Source organism: Staurois parvus, unplaced genomic scaffold (assembly GCF_062004578.1).
Source record: "Staurois parvus isolate SC_StPar_1 unplaced genomic scaffold, SC_StPar_1.0 ptg000089l, whole genome shotgun sequence".
Taxonomy (NCBI): Eukaryota; Metazoa; Chordata; class Amphibia; order Anura; family Ranidae; genus Staurois; species Staurois parvus.
Window position 1 is genome coordinate 2,453,339 of NW_028317885.1, and position 18,357 is coordinate 2,471,695.

At 40.9% G+C, this 18,357-nt stretch overlaps 1 protein-coding gene across 1 annotated transcript in view; it reads right to left on the reverse strand.

Moving 5' to 3' along the window:
- GALK2 (galactokinase 2) overlaps window positions 1-18,357 on the reverse strand; it is a 289,559-nt gene that overhangs the window by 34,504 nt on the left and 236,698 nt on the right. The window contains exon 9 of the mRNA XM_089670313.1: window positions 10,099-10,300. Coding sequence (XP_089526439.1) covers window positions 10,099-10,300 — 202 coding nt within the window. The remainder of the gene's footprint in view (window positions 1-10,098; window positions 10,301-18,357) is intronic.

Here is an 18,357-nt window from a genome sequence, read left to right on the forward strand (position 1 = left end):
AACGTCCCATTCTGTATGCCATGCTGTACATTCCCTCTTTCGTAATCTCATACCATTTGCCACAATGCATGTTCCCTATTCAAAAACACAACATTCTGTATAACACGCTGTGCATTCTTTATTCCACACTTTCTAATTGGGTATAAAATGCTGTACATTCCTTATTCTGATTCACCTTATTCCATACAACATGGTGTTCATTCCCTATTCCCACCACCTAATTCTGTATACCATGCTGTACATCCCCTACTCTACACCTCCCCATTCCATATGGCATGCTGTATGTTTGCTATCCTGCACTGCCTTACTCTGTTTGCCATGCTGTACATTTGGTATTCGGGCTTGTTCTTTAAGCCTTGTTGTACATTTTATATTAAATACTGTCTTACATACTGTATGCTGAGCTGTAAATTCCCTTTTCTTCATTGTATCAGTCTGTGTGGAATGCTTTACGGTCCCTATGTTATACTGTCTCATTCTGTAAGCTGTGCTGTACACAGACCAATACTTACTGCATGTCACTATGACCGCTGCATCCTTTTCAGTCCTTTGTTACCTGCCATGGAAATTAAGGTATTTTCTGTTGGGGGAATTAATGAAAATTTTTGCTATGAGGCCCTGTGATTTCTACATTGCTACCCTGGAATAATATATGACATAATTCATGACTTTTTTTTCCCAAAGGAGAATTGCTTTGATCACTTCCTTTTTAAGATTTAGAGAAGATTATTATGATTAATATATACTATTATATGTGAATAGCATCTTGTGTCAGTTTTCATTAGAATACCAGTTTGGGCTAAGCGCTATGCAGTATTTTCCCTTTATCTGTACATGCAGTATGGTAATTTATCTTAGTCTAGTGGATAGAATTGCTTCCTATAGCACTTACGCCTTCATCTTAGAGCCTTTTTTTCCAAAATGAGAGACAAAGCACTAAAATATAACTTAGCTTCCTATTTTTTCAAAAACACATGCAACAATTGAACAACCATATTGGGTGTCTCTACCCTTTCTCTAGTTCACTAGCATTTGATGCAGTTTTTTACACTGGTTTATATTACCAACAAAAACTGGAAAGAAAAAAGGAAACACCTACTTTAACTCTACTGTTACTAAGTAACTGATACAATCATCTCACTGCTTATTAAGATGCAATGGGGTTGATTTACTAAAACTGTGGAGTGCAATATCTGGTGCAGCTGGGCTTGGTAGACAATCAGCTTCTAACTTCAGCTTGTTCAATTAAGCTTTGACAAAAAAAAACTGGAAGCTGATTGGTTTCTATGCACAGCTGCACCAGATTTTGCACTCTCCAGTTTTAGTAAATCAACCTCAATTATTCACTTCAATTCCCCCAACTTATGAATGGGATTGTAGCACTCAAACGTCATATTCCATTCTTAAAGTCTTTAGATTGTTAGAGTTATGCTTCATATTTTAACATGTACCTGTAGTGGGATGTGTAAATATATTACCCTTATTACCCTTGACGTCAAAGTGCATTGTATGCACCCCAAACAGGGAAAGGAATCCCCTCTTTTTTGCACCTAAAAAAGCATGTTTTCGCACTGGTGGAGGTGGCTGATAATCAGATTTCACCAACATATCAATCAAACTGTGATTCATTTCAAATGCTTTTATCTGCATTTGCTGAAATTCCAATATGTCAGGACAAGTATCCATAACTGTGCACCAATTTTTTCTAATGATACCAAAAATATTTTTATTGTATGCATGATATTGTGTGGGAAAGGGAATCTGCTTTGTTTGACCTTTTAAATATTTCAATTCAACTTCCCCTGTGCCATTTTGCTCCAGCCTTACACTTTCTGATTCCACCAGCTCCAGCTGGGGTAACATCATGCAATGAATCTTTCCGACTTATTGACAATGCACTGTACTCTTATGAACTATTTTCTACCAATAGAACGAAATGTATATGGATGAAAATGTTGAATAAAACTAATTGATTCTTATCTGTTGGTTTTGTGTCATTATCTGTACAAAGAACACCAACATTTTTTATATGCTTTAACTCTCACTCACCGCCCTTGAGATTGCCAATCACTTCAAAAACAAGATTGACACAATTCGCAAGGACATCGCCGCAGCTCACACTCCCTCCAAACCCGTCCACTCTCACACAACTACCCCCTCATCACCCCTCTCCCTCGACACAATCCGCAGAGACTTCGTCGCTGCTCAAACTCCCTCCAACCCCGTCCCCTCTCACACAGCTACCCCCTCATCACCCCATTCCCACGGCCCCACCACTGCTCTGACCTCCACCCCACTCAACATTCCTCACACTGAAGCCCCCTCAACACTCCACACCTTCGACCTTACTACCATCGAGGAGGTCTCCAAGGTCTTCTCTGATGCCTGCCTCAACACCTGCCCCATCGGCCCTATCCCCTCACAACTCCTACGACCTTCCTCCCCCTCCATCCTACACTCCCTCACCCACATCTTTAATCTCTCCCTCTCTTCTGGCGCATTCCCCTCCCCTCTGAAGCATGCACACATCACCCCCATACTTAAAAAGCCCTCCCTGGACCCCAAAGACCCGAACAACCTCAGACCCATCTCCCTGCTCCCATTCACATCCAAACTCCTCGAGCGCTTAGTCTACACTCGCCTAAGCTCTCACCTCAACGACAACAACCTCCTCGATCCTCTACAGTCCGGCTTCCGTCCCCTACACTCCACCGAAACTGCCTTACTCAAACTCTCCAACGACCTTCTAACCACCAAAGCTAATGGCCACTATTCAGTGCTCCTACTCCTTGACCTCTCCGCGCCCTTCGACACAGTTGACCACCCCCTCCTCAAAAAAAAACTACACTCCCTCGGCCTCAGAGATTCCGCTGTCTCCTGGCTCTCATCCTACCTATCACAACGCTCTTTCAGCATTGCCTTTAACGCTACCACCTCCCCCTCACTCCCCCTCTCTGTTGGGGTCCCTCAAGGCTCCGTCCTCGGGCCCCTTCTCTTCTCCATCTACACCTCCTCCCTTGGCCAACTCATACACTCTCATGGCTTCAACTACCACCTCTATGCCGACGACACACAAATCTCTCTCTCAACCCCTCGCCTCACCCGCTCAGTCTCTGCCCGAATCACAAACCTATCAGACTGGATGTCGCTCCACTTCCTTAAACTGAACCTCTCCAAAACCGAGCTCCTAGTCTTCCCCCCTGCCCGCACACCATCCCCCATTGACTTCTCCATCATGTCCAACAATGCCACTATCAGGCCCGCCCCGCAGGCCAGAGTACTTGGTGTCATTCTGGACTCCAACCTATCCTTCCATCCTCAAGTCCAATCATTAACAAACTCATGCAGACTCCACCTCCGCAACATCACCAAAATCCGCACGCTCCTAACCCCAGAAACCACTAAACAGCTCATCCACTCCCTCATCATATCACGACTCGATTACTGCAACTCCCTCCTCACTGGCCTGCCTCACCACAGGCTATCCCCACTTCAGTCGATCCTGAATACGGCAGCCAGACTCATTCACCTTACCAACCGCTCCATTTCTGCCACCCCCCTCTGCCAATCCCTCCACTGGCTTCCAATTGCGCAACGGATCAAATTCAAAATCCTAACACTGACGTACAAAGCTGTCCACCATACTGCCCCGTACTACAGCACTGACCTAATATCAAAGTACCACCCAACATGCACATTCCGCTCCTCACAAGACTTCCTTCTCTCTAGTTCCCTGGTCTCTTCCTCCCATGCCCGCCTCCAGGATTTCTCCAGGGTGTCACCCATCCTCTGGAACTCCCTGCCCCAACCCATCAGACTATCACTTACTCTCCTCTCCTTTAGGCGTACCCTGAAAACCCACCTCTTCAGGGAAGCCTACCCCACCCAGCTATCTCCTCCTGTACCACTACCCCCTCCCTCCTAGATTGTAAGCTCGAAAGAGCAGGGCCCTCGAACCCCTCGTGTATCGCATTGCATTGTTACTGTACTGTCGCATGTTCTGTCCCCCTTTGTAATGTACAGCGGTGAGTGAACTGTTGGTGCTTTATAAATACTGTATAATAAAAATATGCTATGATATACAAAGCTCTAATGCAGTCATATTCCACTTTTAAATGAAAATGAATTGATGGATCAAAACTGTTCAATTCATCATTAAAAGGACAACAAAGAGCCAATGTCATCCCACCAGAATGCAAAGACATCATCAATGAAGAGCCAATAAACACAACAGTGAATACAAAAACCTGATCTCAGATTGATTCATAAATGCCTCTGTGAATGATGGAGGGATATTAGAACTAACTGCAACCCCTCTACATTGTAGATAAAACAGTTCCTCAAATGAAGCAAATTTTGAACAAAGCCAATTAAAAAGTTCCCTAAACTATTCTAGTTATTCGCCAGTATAGAATTTGCTAAACTCCATCAAACTTACTATAGCATCAATGCCCTTTAACCCTGGTTCATATATATGCTCTTCTGTAAGCGGTTTGAACTGTCCGAATTCGGATGACAGTGTATTGAAATGTGTTCCTATGGGGGGGGGGGGGCATTCAGATATAGGTGGTTGCAAAAAGGATCGTCTGCAGGTTTGGGCAGTGCGATCCAATTTTGCCTATTATACTGTCATTCGAATTTGAACAGTTGAAACCGCATCCAAAAATGCATACATGTGAACCAGGGGTGAATTGCACTCCAATACTGATCTAATTCATGGTGCATATGTGTAATCGCAGGCTTACCCTGTCAATAGAGGTATATAGGCTAGAAACATTCCATGACATTAGTAACAAATCAGAGGTATTTTCTGACACCTTTCAGTCTTTCAAGGAAGTCATCAGCATCTTTAGTGTGACAGTAAGCCCTCATGCACACTGGATGTTTTGATAATGCTGGTGATGATAGCTGTGTAAAGTCACGTTAAAACTGAGTTTTTAAGCTTTTTTAGCGTTTTTGCATTAGCATTTAGCAGTGTTTTGCAATGATTAGCGGCATTTTCCCACGTTTTTCCGCATTTGCATTTTTTAGCATTTTTTTTTACCCCCCCCAGTTTTTTTTTTTTGGGTTGTAAGAACGTCCAGAAGCGCTTGTTTGCGGCATTTTGCCTCCTGAAAATTATGAACTTTCCAACTGATGTTATTGAAAAAAATTATATAAATCCTGATCTAACAAAAATCTATTAATATATGACTTTGGACAACATTTATATTTGGATAGCGTGCTTGCATCCCCTGAATTTATAAGTGAAGAAGGTATTTTATGGATCAGGTTCTATGTTTCCATTACTATTGTCACATTCACTGGATTCTTGTGGATCACTTTCTGTGTTTCCTTTCACCCTGGCTACGATAGTGTAAAAACAAGATTGTATCCAATGTTGTGTGTCTCCGAGGGTCTGTTCCAAAAACACCCCATTAGAGTCTATGAGAAGAGATAGGAGTATCAGAGTCTGTTGTGCAAACTGTATGTATGTGACCATGTATATAGTTGACGATTAGAGTCCTTAGTGTCCTGACCAAACTTGGATTGTTTCCTCCTTTCCAGCTCACTCTTAGTCCTCATGCACATTGGACGTTTTTACAGCTGCTGTTTTTGACTTTTGCTGTTTTTTTCTACATGTTATCCTATGTGTCCATGCAGAGATAGACTGTAATACACGTTTTTTTGGCAGGGACGTTTTTTTGGCTGGAAAAAACCCCCCAGAACTAGTGGGTTTCTAGAGGAGTTTTGTAGCTGTAAAAACGCTCTAAAGCTGAAAATTGTAGCAAAATGCGGTAAAACACAGTAAACTGGCGTTTTTGAACTTTGAGTTTAAAAAAAAATTTAATTAAAAAAACACTAAAAAATGCAAACGCAAAAAACGCGGCAAAGCACCACTACTCGCTAATGCAAAATCGCTGAAAAACTCATGTTTTTAACATGACTTTACACAGCTAACGTTACCGGCGTTATTAAAACTCCCAGTGTGCATGGAGCTAAATGCAAGGATTTCCTTTTCAATTTTATACTTTGTTTCTGAAAACTCACCTGACAATGCTGATTGCAGGTCTATATCCACCTGAGTCATTTGACTTGCCAAGGATGTTAACTGTTTATGGGTTAACTTTATGTGGGTTAAGATTAAAGGTATTACAATAAATGAACATATTTTAAGAATTTGTTAAAAGTGTTTCTATATATAGAGTGACGGAATAGTGTAGGAATCAACCTCACACGGAGACCCCGCGGGATACTTTATATCCTATGGTATGCTGTAAGTGTCAATCCATGTAATTCCAAAGAAACAATTTCCGTCTTAGTTTTTCCAACATGTGTTGTATACAGGAGTATTCCCAGATCAGCGTTCAATTAGATTAAAACAGACATGCTTACCTATCCCCAGATATTTGTTGGAGAAAGAACATAAAGATAGTGATTTGAAATTTGCCATTGTAGACGAAGTGCTTAGGTTATACTTTTTTTTTTTTGTAATCATATACAGCAGGTAAAGTAAGTATTGAACACCTCACCATTTTTCTCAGTAAATATATTTCTAAAGGTGCTATTGACATGAAATTTTCACCACGTTGGTAACAATCCATGCAATCCTTACATACAAAGAAACGAAAACAAATACGTTCAGAAATCAAGTTATGTGTAATACAATGGATTGACACAGGAAAAAAGTATTGAACATGCCAACTGAAATGTATTTAATACTTCATACAAAATCCTTTATTGGTAATGACAACTTCAAGACGCCTCCTGTATGGAGAAATTAGTCACATGCATTGCTCAGGTGTGATTTTGGCACATTCTTCCACAGTCTTCAAAACTTGAAGGTTCAATGGGCCTCTTCTATAAACTCTGATCTTAGTTCTTTCCATAGATTTTCTATTGGATTCATGTCAGGTTAATAGCTGGGCCATTCTAGCAGCTTTATTTTCTTTTCTTGAAACCAATTGAGAGTTTCCTTGGCTTTGTGTTTGAGATAATTGTCTTGCTGAAATGTCCACCCTCGTTTCATCTTCATCATCCTGGTAGATGGCAGCAGATTTTTATCAAGAATGTATTGGTACATTTTTCTATTCATCATTCCTTCAATGAAATGAAGTTTGCCAGTACTGTATGCTGAAAAACAGCCCCACACCATGATTTTATGATGTTCCCACCTCCAAACTTCACGGTTGGTATGGTGTTTTTTGGGGTGATGTGCAGTACCATTTGACCTCCAAACATGGTGTGTATTATGTCATCCAAAGAGTTCCATTTTTGTCTCATCTGACCAACCTATATTCTCCCAGTATTTAACAGACTTGTTTAAATGTTGTGCAGCAAATGTTAAACGAGCTTCAACATGTTTTTTCTTCAGCAAAGGAGTCTTGCGTGGTGAGCATGCATACAGTCCATGGCGGTTGAGTGCATTACTTATTGTTTTCTTTGAAAAAGTTGTACCTGCTAATTCCAGGTCTTCCTGAAGCTCTCCACAAGTGGTCCTTGGCTCTTGGACAACTTTTCCGATAATTCTTTTCACTTGCGATGAGCACCTGGTCGTGGACGGTTTATGGTGAAATTATGTTCTTTCTACTTCTGGATTATGTCCCCAACAAAGCCCACTGGAACATTCAGAAGTTTAGATATCCTTTTGTAACCAATGCCATCAGTATGTTTTGTAACAATAAGGTCTTTGCTTTTACCCATTATGAGATGTTTCTTGTGTGACACCTTGGTAATGAGACACCTTTTTATAGGCCATCAGTTGAGATTGAACCAGCTGATTTTAATTTGCACTGACAAGGGGCAGGATTGTTTTCTAATTACTGATAGATTTCAGCTGGTGTCTTGGCTTTCCATGCCTCTTTGCGCCTCCTTTTCTTCATGTTTTCAATACCTTTTCCCATTTTATTACACATAAATTAACCACTTGCCCTCCAGAGGATTTACCCCCCTTCCTGACCAGGCCATTTTTTGTGTTACTACGCTGCGTTACTTTAACTGACAATTGCATGTTCATGCAACCCTGCACCCAAATTAAATTTACGGCCTTTTTTTCCCACAAATAGAGCTTTATTTTGGTGGCATTTGATCGCCTCTCCAGGTTTATTTTTTGCGCTATAAACAAAAAAAGACCAACAATTTTGAGAAAAAAAATATATTTTTGACTTTTTGCTATTAAACATGTCCAATAAAAAAATATAAAATCAAATTTTGTCATAAATTTAGAGCACAATGTATTCTGCTACATGTCCTTGCTAAAAAAAAAAGCCCAATACGTGTAAATTAATTGGTTTACGTGAAAGGTTTTTTTTTAGTAGTAATGGCGGCGATAAGCAACTTATAGCGGGATTGCGGCAGTCATTCGGACACTGGGGGGAACTGATTTGGTGTCACTGACATCCCCAGTGACAACAATACAGTGATCAATGCTAATAAAAAGCACTGACACTGTACTAATGGCACTGAGCCGGAAGGGGTTAACATGCGGGGCGATCAAAGGGTTAACTGTGTGCTCACATTATATGCTGTGTGTGCTTTCAACTGTAACCACACTGTTTTGTATGGCTCTGCTATGCAGAGCCATACAAAGCAGTGTGCAGGAGCTGACAGGGGAGAGAACTGCATTGCCCGAATGGCGGTGCGGGTAGGGCGCACGCGCCTCCTACTTGGAACTGCAAAATCATGTATATATATATATATATATATATATACTACAGGGCGGACGGAAGCGGTTAATTTCTGAACTTATTTGTTCTGGTGTCTTTGTATGTATGGACTGCATGGGTTGTTACTGGCATGTGGTGAAAAATTTCATGTCAATAGGACCTTTAGAAATATATTTATTGAGAAACGTACTTATTTTACCCACTGTACGAAGCATAAATAACAGGGTATTGTATCTCTTAGACCTGTTTCACACAGGCTTCAGCTTGTATAAGAGCAGTGTGAACAGCAAGCATTGACCACACATTTGCAGAGGTTTCAGCAAGCTTTGTTGAAGCTTTTAAGGTACCATTCAACTCCAGTTTGTAAATGTTGAACACAGATCCTAATGGGAATGCTGATTGCCACTTTAAACAAGCTGCTAGTAGGCTTTAGAACTTCTTGAAGCTTGCTTAAAGCATGCTGAAACCTGCTAGCAGCTTAAAGTGGCAATCAGAACTCCCACTGAAATCAGTGTTCAGCATTTACAAACTGGAGCTGAGGGGTTTATAAAAAAGAGAAAACTGTATTCGATGCACTTATTTTCATGTGTGTTATATATGCTTTATCAGACTGTTGTATTTAAAAGAGAAGTATGAAATATAAGAAACAAACAGTCATACTCTGCTGGCTCTACACCATTCAAAGACTGCTGATTGCTCAGTTCTTGGTCTTCAGTGAACAAAGAGCCGGTGACTGTCAGTCTCCGTCTCTCTGCTCTGCCCTTCCAGCACTCACTGGAGTGCAGGGCTGTGGCGGGGGTGGAAGAGGCTGGCTCTGGCACTCAGTGGTGCATTGAGAGGTTGAGCCAGCTGCCAGTCGAGACATTTGGGTGGACCCCGTCATTAAAGTCAAGATCTCTCCAGAGGCTGGACTGGCTCACTGACGTCAGCCCACAGCAGACTTTAGCCAGGTGTTGGCTGAAAACGGGACACGAGAGTGCAGAAATAAGTGCAATCCTGTGATTCATAGGAGAAGTAGGGCCAAAAGTGCTTTGCCCCTACTTCTTTAATCATGATCCAAGTGCAGTTAGTAATATGGGTTTAGAAAACACTCATTATTTGTGGTGCCTCATCCCCCATTCTGGAATAAATTGTACAAATGGTATATACACATGCACAATATATGTTAAAAACACCATTTAGATTTTTTGCACATGTTCCAGAGGGGGAACATATGCTTTAAAAGTATTTACTTTGTGGTTAACCACAAGAATATGATTTCCTACCATCTGTCCATTTATATTCAAAGGGGTCAGAAATGCAATACTGCAATAGTGAACAATTGAAGAAATGAGATACTTTGTTACATTGGTGCCAAAGGTGTAGAATCTGTGGAAACCAATGTCGTGGTTTCATCATCTAGTCAACCAGAAAGCCAAGAGCTTTTTTTAGCGTTATATTTGTCAAAACTTACAGACAGATGTCCACCAGCTGATCAAGTTCAGTGCAGCTGCACTCATACAAGTCTCTGCAGCTCACATGGCTCTGGTTCATTAGGTCTCCAAGCAGCTGAACAGCATTGGCAGGTGCCTCATCACAAACCTTCTTGAAGGCTACAACTCTGGCTGCTTCACAGTACACATGCTTCGCTCGTTGATACAGCTTAAACGTGGAAACTAAAAGGGAAATCACATAAAAAAGTGAATTATGAGCATTCATTAGGGACAGGAGAATCAATATACATTATTTCTTTAGGAACATAATACTGCATATCAAATACACAACTACCTGTCATGGTCAGTATTTCATGCAAACCTACATATAACATAAGATAAAGCTCTCCAGGGCATGGTTTTTTCTAATCGTTTCAGGTTTCTGCTACAAAAGTCACTTAGATCACTAATCTTAAATTTATGTCTGTTTCATATATTTATGATTACTGATCTAAGTGACATTGGAAATGTTGAAATGGTTTTCAGTGACTCACAGGTATATAGTTTCATCTACAAGCTTCTAAAATGTTTGCATAAAAACTTTTTTTTTATCATTTTTAGCACAAAAAAACATTCCCCAGTAAAAATGTTTTTAAATTATTAAAATGTTCAATGCTTTTGACTCCTGCTCTCGCAGTGCTGCTTCCCTGAACTTCCAGTCTGTTAGCTTAGGGAAGGGAGGGGGAAGAGCAGGGAGCACCATGGTAGCCTAGTATAGCTAGATCCTGCATGCAAAGGAGGTTCCACACTGGATAAATGCAGGTCACAGCTAAAGAAAACTGTAGTGTTGCTAGATCCTGCATGCAAAGGAGGTTCCACACTGCATAAACGCAGGTCACAGCTAAAGAAAACTGTAGTGTTGCAGTGGGGAAAAATGCAGCATGTCTGCATTTCTTGTTCTGCACTGAATGGCACTGTGTCCCTGAACAGCAGTGCAGTGTGATACAATAAAATGAGCAATGCACACTCCCTGCCAGTCTCAACAAGAGCATACATGGTAAACCACTGCATTTTACGGTGCAGGCTAGCCTTAAAAATCAGACCACGTCAGGATTACCATTACAGACTTCTCACTGGTTGTATGCAAATAAATGCATCTCACAAGTCATAAAGTTCTTATGAAGACAATCACAAAGATAAAAATGGAGGGAGGCTTTTTATGGCCGATACTTCTTATACAAAACCCCAGGGCATACTCACAGCAATTCTTTCTTCCAGGCTGTAGTATATTCAGGTGTTTTCAATTTTTGACTGACAAGCTTGTTTGAAAAGCACAGTTCACTCCAGTCAAATACGTCTGTATTCTCATCTTCAGAGTGGCCATCTATATTAGCTTATGTAAATGCAGGCTCTAAGGCTAGGTTCATCTGTGCGGGCGGTGCTGCTGCGGATCCACACAGAGAAATGCGGACCCACGGGCGGGTGCCATTAGTTCTAATGGCACGCCACCCGCGCTGGAGAACACAACCGTACTGGGAACCGAGGTTGCTGTCACGGGGCACGGGAGCCCATTCAAATGAATGGGCTCTCGTGCCCACACGACCGCATATATGTGAACCGGGGCTAACTCTAGCTGCATAGCGTTTTTCACAGTAAATAGGCAAACCGAGTCCCTTTTTTATTCTTTATTTATAGGTCTTATGGCCGTGAGGAATTATCAAGATCATAGGCAAAGTTGTTACATGTATCCTGATACTTTTTTTTTTACCTCTTGCAGCTGTTTTGCAGGCACTTCCTGTCTACATGCATGTAGTCCAGCAACAACTGCATTTCTTTTCACAAGGCTACGTTCCTTAGGGTCTTGCCCACATAATGGCTGTTGGCATTGCTGCTTGCAGTTTCCACTGGGAGAACATGACAGGAGCAGAGTGTTATGACGCAATAATAGGAAGTGTCTGCACAGGGGCCTTTACGGTGGGATCAACAGGTATTATTCTAATGAAAGCTTTGGGTTTAGAAATATTAAAGAAGAATTCCAGGTATGGATAATTTATACTTAGTTACATCGGTCTATCTTGGAGCAATGTATATACACAATACCTGGCTGGTGCCCCTGGAAGCTGGAAATCATTGAAGCAGACACTGCTGCTCCAGTCATCTCCACTTGCTTCCAGGTTCCATGCTGAGCAGCTGCCCTGCTGAATTTTGAACACAAGGGGCTGGCTGCTTGCATGAATGTAAAACATTCTCTGATTGGATGAGATGAGAGGCGGGGAAGTAACATCACACTCTGCACCTCCTCCAATCACAGAACACTTTGCATTCATTGAGAAGATGCACAGCATTCTCTGAATGGCGCCTGTGTTGAGCAGCCGACCTCCTGTGTTCAGAATGCATCAGGCCGGCCACTCAGCAGAGGAGCCTGGAGATCACTGGAGTCTTGGTGTCTACTACAGTGATTTCTAGCTTCCAGTGGCATTAGCCAGGTGTGGTAAACACATAGATACATTGGTCCAACCTGTAGAAAATATGCGTACCTGGAATTCTTCTTTATTTTTTTTTATAAAGGAATTTAATTTGTTAACCACTTGAGCTCCAGAGGATTTACCCCTCTTAATGATCAGGCCTCTTTTTGCTACTCGGCACTGCACTAATTCAACTGATAATTGCGCGGTCATGCAATGCTGCACCCCAACGAAATTTACGTCCTTTTTTTCACACAAATAGAGCTTTCTTTTGGTGTAATTTGATCACCTGTGCGCTTTTTATTTTTCACGCTATAAACAAAAAAAGGCCAAAAATTTTGAAGAAAAACAATATTTTTTATTTTCAGCTATAAAAAATATATAGTAAACTCAAAGTTGGTTATAAATTTAGGCCAAAATGTATTCTGCTACATGTTTTTGGTAAAAAAAATCCCAATAAGTGTATATTGATTGCTTTGTGTGGAAGTTATAGCGTCTACAAACTATGATATAAATACTGCATTTTTCTGCTATACAGCGCTGCGCTAGTTTAACGGACAATTGCGCGGTCATGCAATACGGTACATAAATGAAATTTACATCCTTTTTTTCCCCACAAATTGAGCTTTCTTTTGGTGGTATTTGATTGCCTGTGCGGTTTTTATTTTTTGCGCTATAAAAATAAAAGTCTGACAATTTTGAGGAAAAAAAAAACAATATTTTGGACTTTTTGCTATAAAACATGTCCAGTAAAAAAAAAATGCAAAAATCAAATTTAGTCATAAATTTCTGCCAAAATGCATTCTGCAACATGTCTTTTCTAAAAAAAAAAAACCCAATACGTGTAAATTAATTGGTTTACGTGAAAGTTATAGCATTTACAAATGGCGGGAAAGATACTGGGATTTTTAGGGGGTTTTTTATACTAATAATGGCGGCGCTCAGCGAATTATGGCGGCGATCAGGGACTTATGGCAGCGACCAGCAACTTATGGTGGGACTGCGGCGGACATTCTGACATTGGGGGGTACTGACTTGGGGTCACTGACATCCCCAAAAACACTAATACAGTGATCAGTGCAAAAAAAAAAACACTGACACTGTACTAATGGCAATGGGGAGGAAGGGGTTAACTTTATTTTGAAGGGAAGGGTTATAGGAGTGAGGGGAGTGTTTTACTAGGGGGCGGGGGTGTGTGCTGAACGGGACAAGGCTGATCGAGAAAGAGAAACTGTTTTTTCTCGATCAGCTCATCCTCGAGCTGACAGGGAAGTGACAGACAGCACAGCTACTGCAGCTGTGCTGTCTGTCACTGTTTGCCGCCGATTGCCGGGAGATAGCCGCTAAGGACCGGCTGTGACCCGGCGACTCACATCTGCGGCGGTGATCGGCGGGACAGATAGGGCGGCAGCGCGCCTCGCATGCGCCCCCTAGCTGTTTACAAAACACACGTTTTAAAACATGGTTTTGCCTGCCAGTGCCGCCCTGCCGCCGTATATCTACAGTGGCAGGGCGGCAAGTGGTTAAAGAGTAAATCCACTTTCATGGGAAAAAAATAGCAAATACAAAAAAATAATATAGTACATACAATACAGGTCATATTGTAAGTGAATGCTATTAAAAATTATCTTTTCAATCTGAAGTGCTGTAATTTTCTGTAAAATAAAATGGCTATGGCTACCTGGGGGTATTCTGTACACCCAGATGGTGTACAGAATGCCCCCCCCCCCCCCGAAATTTAATTTTCTACTTGTGTGATTGCTTATTCGTTTTCCCAGAGGGCTGCCACTAAAATACAAATCAGATTTTGAGCATCCCCTGCAACAAAATTGTTATTTTTAGTGAGATACTCTCAAAGGGAAATCATGTTTAAAGAGATGCAGACCCTGCAACTTCCCTCATTAGAGCACTGCAGGCGCAGCAGCTGATTGATAATTATAAAACCACTCCCACACAGATTCATTCAGCACATGGACACACAGCTATTACTCATGAATAAGAGAAGGTAGGAATCTGCAACAACGTTTGTTATCCCTGTAATGTACACAGATCACCCGGAAGGGAATGTTTTTTCCTCAACAAAAGTGAAGTTACTCTTATGTGAAATTTTAAAATGTAGGTTTACATATAATGTCCACACAAAATCTAACTACACAGTCTGTATACAATTTCACTCAGACCCACCAACAACTATACAGTACAAGCATCAACCAAAACAACCAATTCAATCTATATTTAGGTAAACCCCTTTCCCTCCAGAGTTGTTGGTAAATTTATAGCAGATTGTACAATCAGTTTCTAAAGTGTGGGGTGAATAAAATATTGAACATAACTGAATGATAAGAAGGTGAGAAAAGAGTTGTTTTGACTGTGACCTTCTGTAGTAAAAAAAAATATTTTCCAGATATAACACCTGTCTGTGTTTTATTTACTGTATCCTATGAGAATGATCTAGATAATGTATGAATAAAAAGAACCGGAGAGAAAAAGATAATAGAAGATGGGAGGAGGGGTGTGTGACATATTTAGGGGGGTTGAATATTCAGTGGAATTAAAAAAAATGAAGCTGGATAGGGAACTACCATGAACAACTTGCTTTCTCATAGAACTTACTTTCCCACATTAGCCACAGTCCTCAAACAATTTACTTTTGTTCGGACTCTCTAGATTTTTGGTGATGAAAGCGGTACCATTATTTTGCATGGAAATATGCAGTTTTTTTTATTGTAGGCCTGTAATTTTTAGGAATAACTCACTGAAATCTGTCCAAACAAGAGTCTAGTAAACATCCCGGGTATGATAAAATTTGAAACACGAAATCATAAATTATAATATAATAAATAATCATAAAAAATAATAATATAATAATAATACATTTAATTCAATAATATAATCAAACCAAAAACACTGAAATTTGAAATAGAGCGCCAAGTTCGCACATCGCTGAGCAAAGTCGCAAAATCGTTTTCAGTGTCTGATGACGAATTTCTCCACGAATCATTATCACTCAATTCTGCAAGTGGTTCTGATTTACTATCACTGTTCTCTAGCTGATCTAAACCCGCTTTTGACCTAAAGGGACGCTTTTTGGACGCCATGGACTTTTCTCAGTTTCCAGGCAGAAAGAACAGACAAAATGCAGACATGGCACAGGACAAAGCACTAGGGACAAAATGTATGTGAAATGGGTTGAAACAGCAATGTTTTGTTATGTAAAATTTGTTTGGAAAAAAATTACATTTTTTAAAATTTTCTAATTTCCCGCCACCAGCGGCGACCGTACGTCCCGATGTCACAGGGACCGCAACACAGAATCCGGATGCCGGCATCAGCCGGAGGAGATGGCCGGAGACGCTGCAGGGGACACATCGCGGGAGCGCAGGACAAGGTAAGCTCTGCAGGGACTCCCTATGCAGCGTCGCATGGTAAGCCCGAGTGTAGCTCGGGGTTACCGCTTCTGGTACAGACATTTTACCCCGAGCTACACTCGGGAATACCGCTAGGGAGGTTAAGTGTGCAGCCTTTTATCTTCCTCTTTTTTTGGTTTTTGCATATTGATTAGGTAGCACCCTTCCAGACATTCTGGTGGCACCTCCACTTTTAGACACCCAGCGTTTCCCTTTTCCCTGATTTTTGTCTCTAGTATATTTGTCTCCAGTGAACTGGGATATACCTCGACTCCAGGATGGACTTTCGCTACTCTATTTGGATATCTTTTATCCATGCTTGACTGCTACTCATTGCTTTCTCCACCTTACAGCTTTAATTTTTTCAGTGATTTCCTGACAGTCATGCCTCATCTACATTCATCTTGGTCTATCATTTATCCTGTACTGCTGGTCATTAGACACACTTAACATAACTAGCAAACCAATGGGGTGGCGAGTGACTTTTCTAAATGCAGCTATAGCCTTTGAACTTTCAGTGCTGGGACTTTGTTTACTTTCTTAGGTTATTCCATGAATGGAAATGAGTTCAACTCTGAACATGCATATGTTATTATTGCAGTGCTATAGGTTTACATTTTGTTTACACCTTCCATTACTGCACCATTCATAGTCCATTCTCCATTCTGTATATGCCCAAGTTGCTTCTTTGCTGGACTAAATCTGCTCTCTAGAAGCTGTTCATAAGCAATCTCTTGCACATTTGGATGGCTCAGAATTTCAAATATTTCAGAATTGCCCAAATAGAGTATATAGAATATAGCCCAGTGGATGAAATGTAGAGGTTTCTGGTCTGAGTTTGGTAACAAGCCAGGGAAGGCTCTGGTGCATGCACTTCAAGAAAAAAAGCTCCATTCCTATATTCCCTCAATCAAAACTAAGAAAGGCGTTGGAGTCCAAAAATCATGAGAGATAGCCCAGACCTTGCTTTCATATTACAATGACCTAGCCTCCCCTCCTCAGGACCTCAGAATACTTCATAGGAAAAACTTAACAAAATCACACGTTGCCTATAAGCGTCAGGAGTGCCTAGGATGCCATACACAGCGGTTACCTCCATGCAACAACCCCTCACAGAGGAGGAATATACACTACTGCTAAAAAACATGAAACCCAATAAAGCCCCTGGCCCTGACTGGTATTCAGTTTCCTCTGTTTCAAGTCACAATTTGACATTTAAGTATATGTAAACCTTCAGATTGTAAAACAACCCATTTAGTTTAAAATAGAAATAAAAGGCAGAACATTTATGTATAGATATAAAAAACATAAATACATTTTCCCCTTTTTATAAGTGATCACACACCCTCTGTTCTCAGTTGCATAAGGAGCTCAGGGAGGAGAAACAGCAGTATACTGATTTTCCCAGCAGGGCAGGTGCTAGACTATTTTGCACCCTAGGCAAGACCAGCTACTTGTACCCCCCCCCCCAAAAAAAAAGATTTTTATAAACAGTAAAAAATATTAAATCAGCAAAACATGAAATTGCTCCATTTCTTTTAATTTGCAAAAACAGGTGCCATAAGATGCCACCAGCACCAATATTAAAGACAAAGTCAGTGCCACACAAGGACTTTTATCTGTGGCTGGCAGTGGCAGGGTCACAGTTGCAGTGAGTGGAGGATGATGGATCCACACTTTGACAGATTCCAGGCTGGAATTCCTCAGGCAATTGGGGGAGATAAATGCCGTGACAGCAGGCAGGTGAACTTAGCAATCCCACACAGACAGATCTGACACAACTGTTGACTAGGTTACGTGTATTTGTGAATACACCCCAATCCTTGTAGAAGTATTTACATATATCCAGCTAGATCTGAGAGTTCCTACACAAAAGAGGTAGTTCCATCTGCAATATACATTTATTGATAGAGGTAAATATTATATACAAATTACACGCTAAGCAGTATTTACAACACAATGTACAGTTTAAGTCCCTTGACTTAAACGATATTTACAATTTACCTAAAAAACCATGTTTAAAATACAATGTACAATGCAAGTATAAAGTTAGTTTACCTCTCAACTTCAGGTCCGGTCATCCTGCCTGCTGTGTGTGTCCCATCACAAAGAGACCCCCAGCTGGGTGACCAGGCCTTATATCCCCCCCTCCTTTCTGTACTGTGGCTAATATAATGCTCATTAATTGGACACTAAACCTAGCCAATGTATATTGGGCACAGCCGGATTGGAAGTTCAAAGAAGGCTGCTGTTTACCACTCATGTGAGATGTGCTAAGGGGACAACAAAAGGCCAGAACTTGTATAGTGGAAAACTCTATATATATTTACACCAGTATGGAAACTAGAAATAGTTTGATGCTGCAAAACATTCAATGGTTTAAATACTGTATACTTCCATCTAACTAAAATATACTTGTAATTATAAC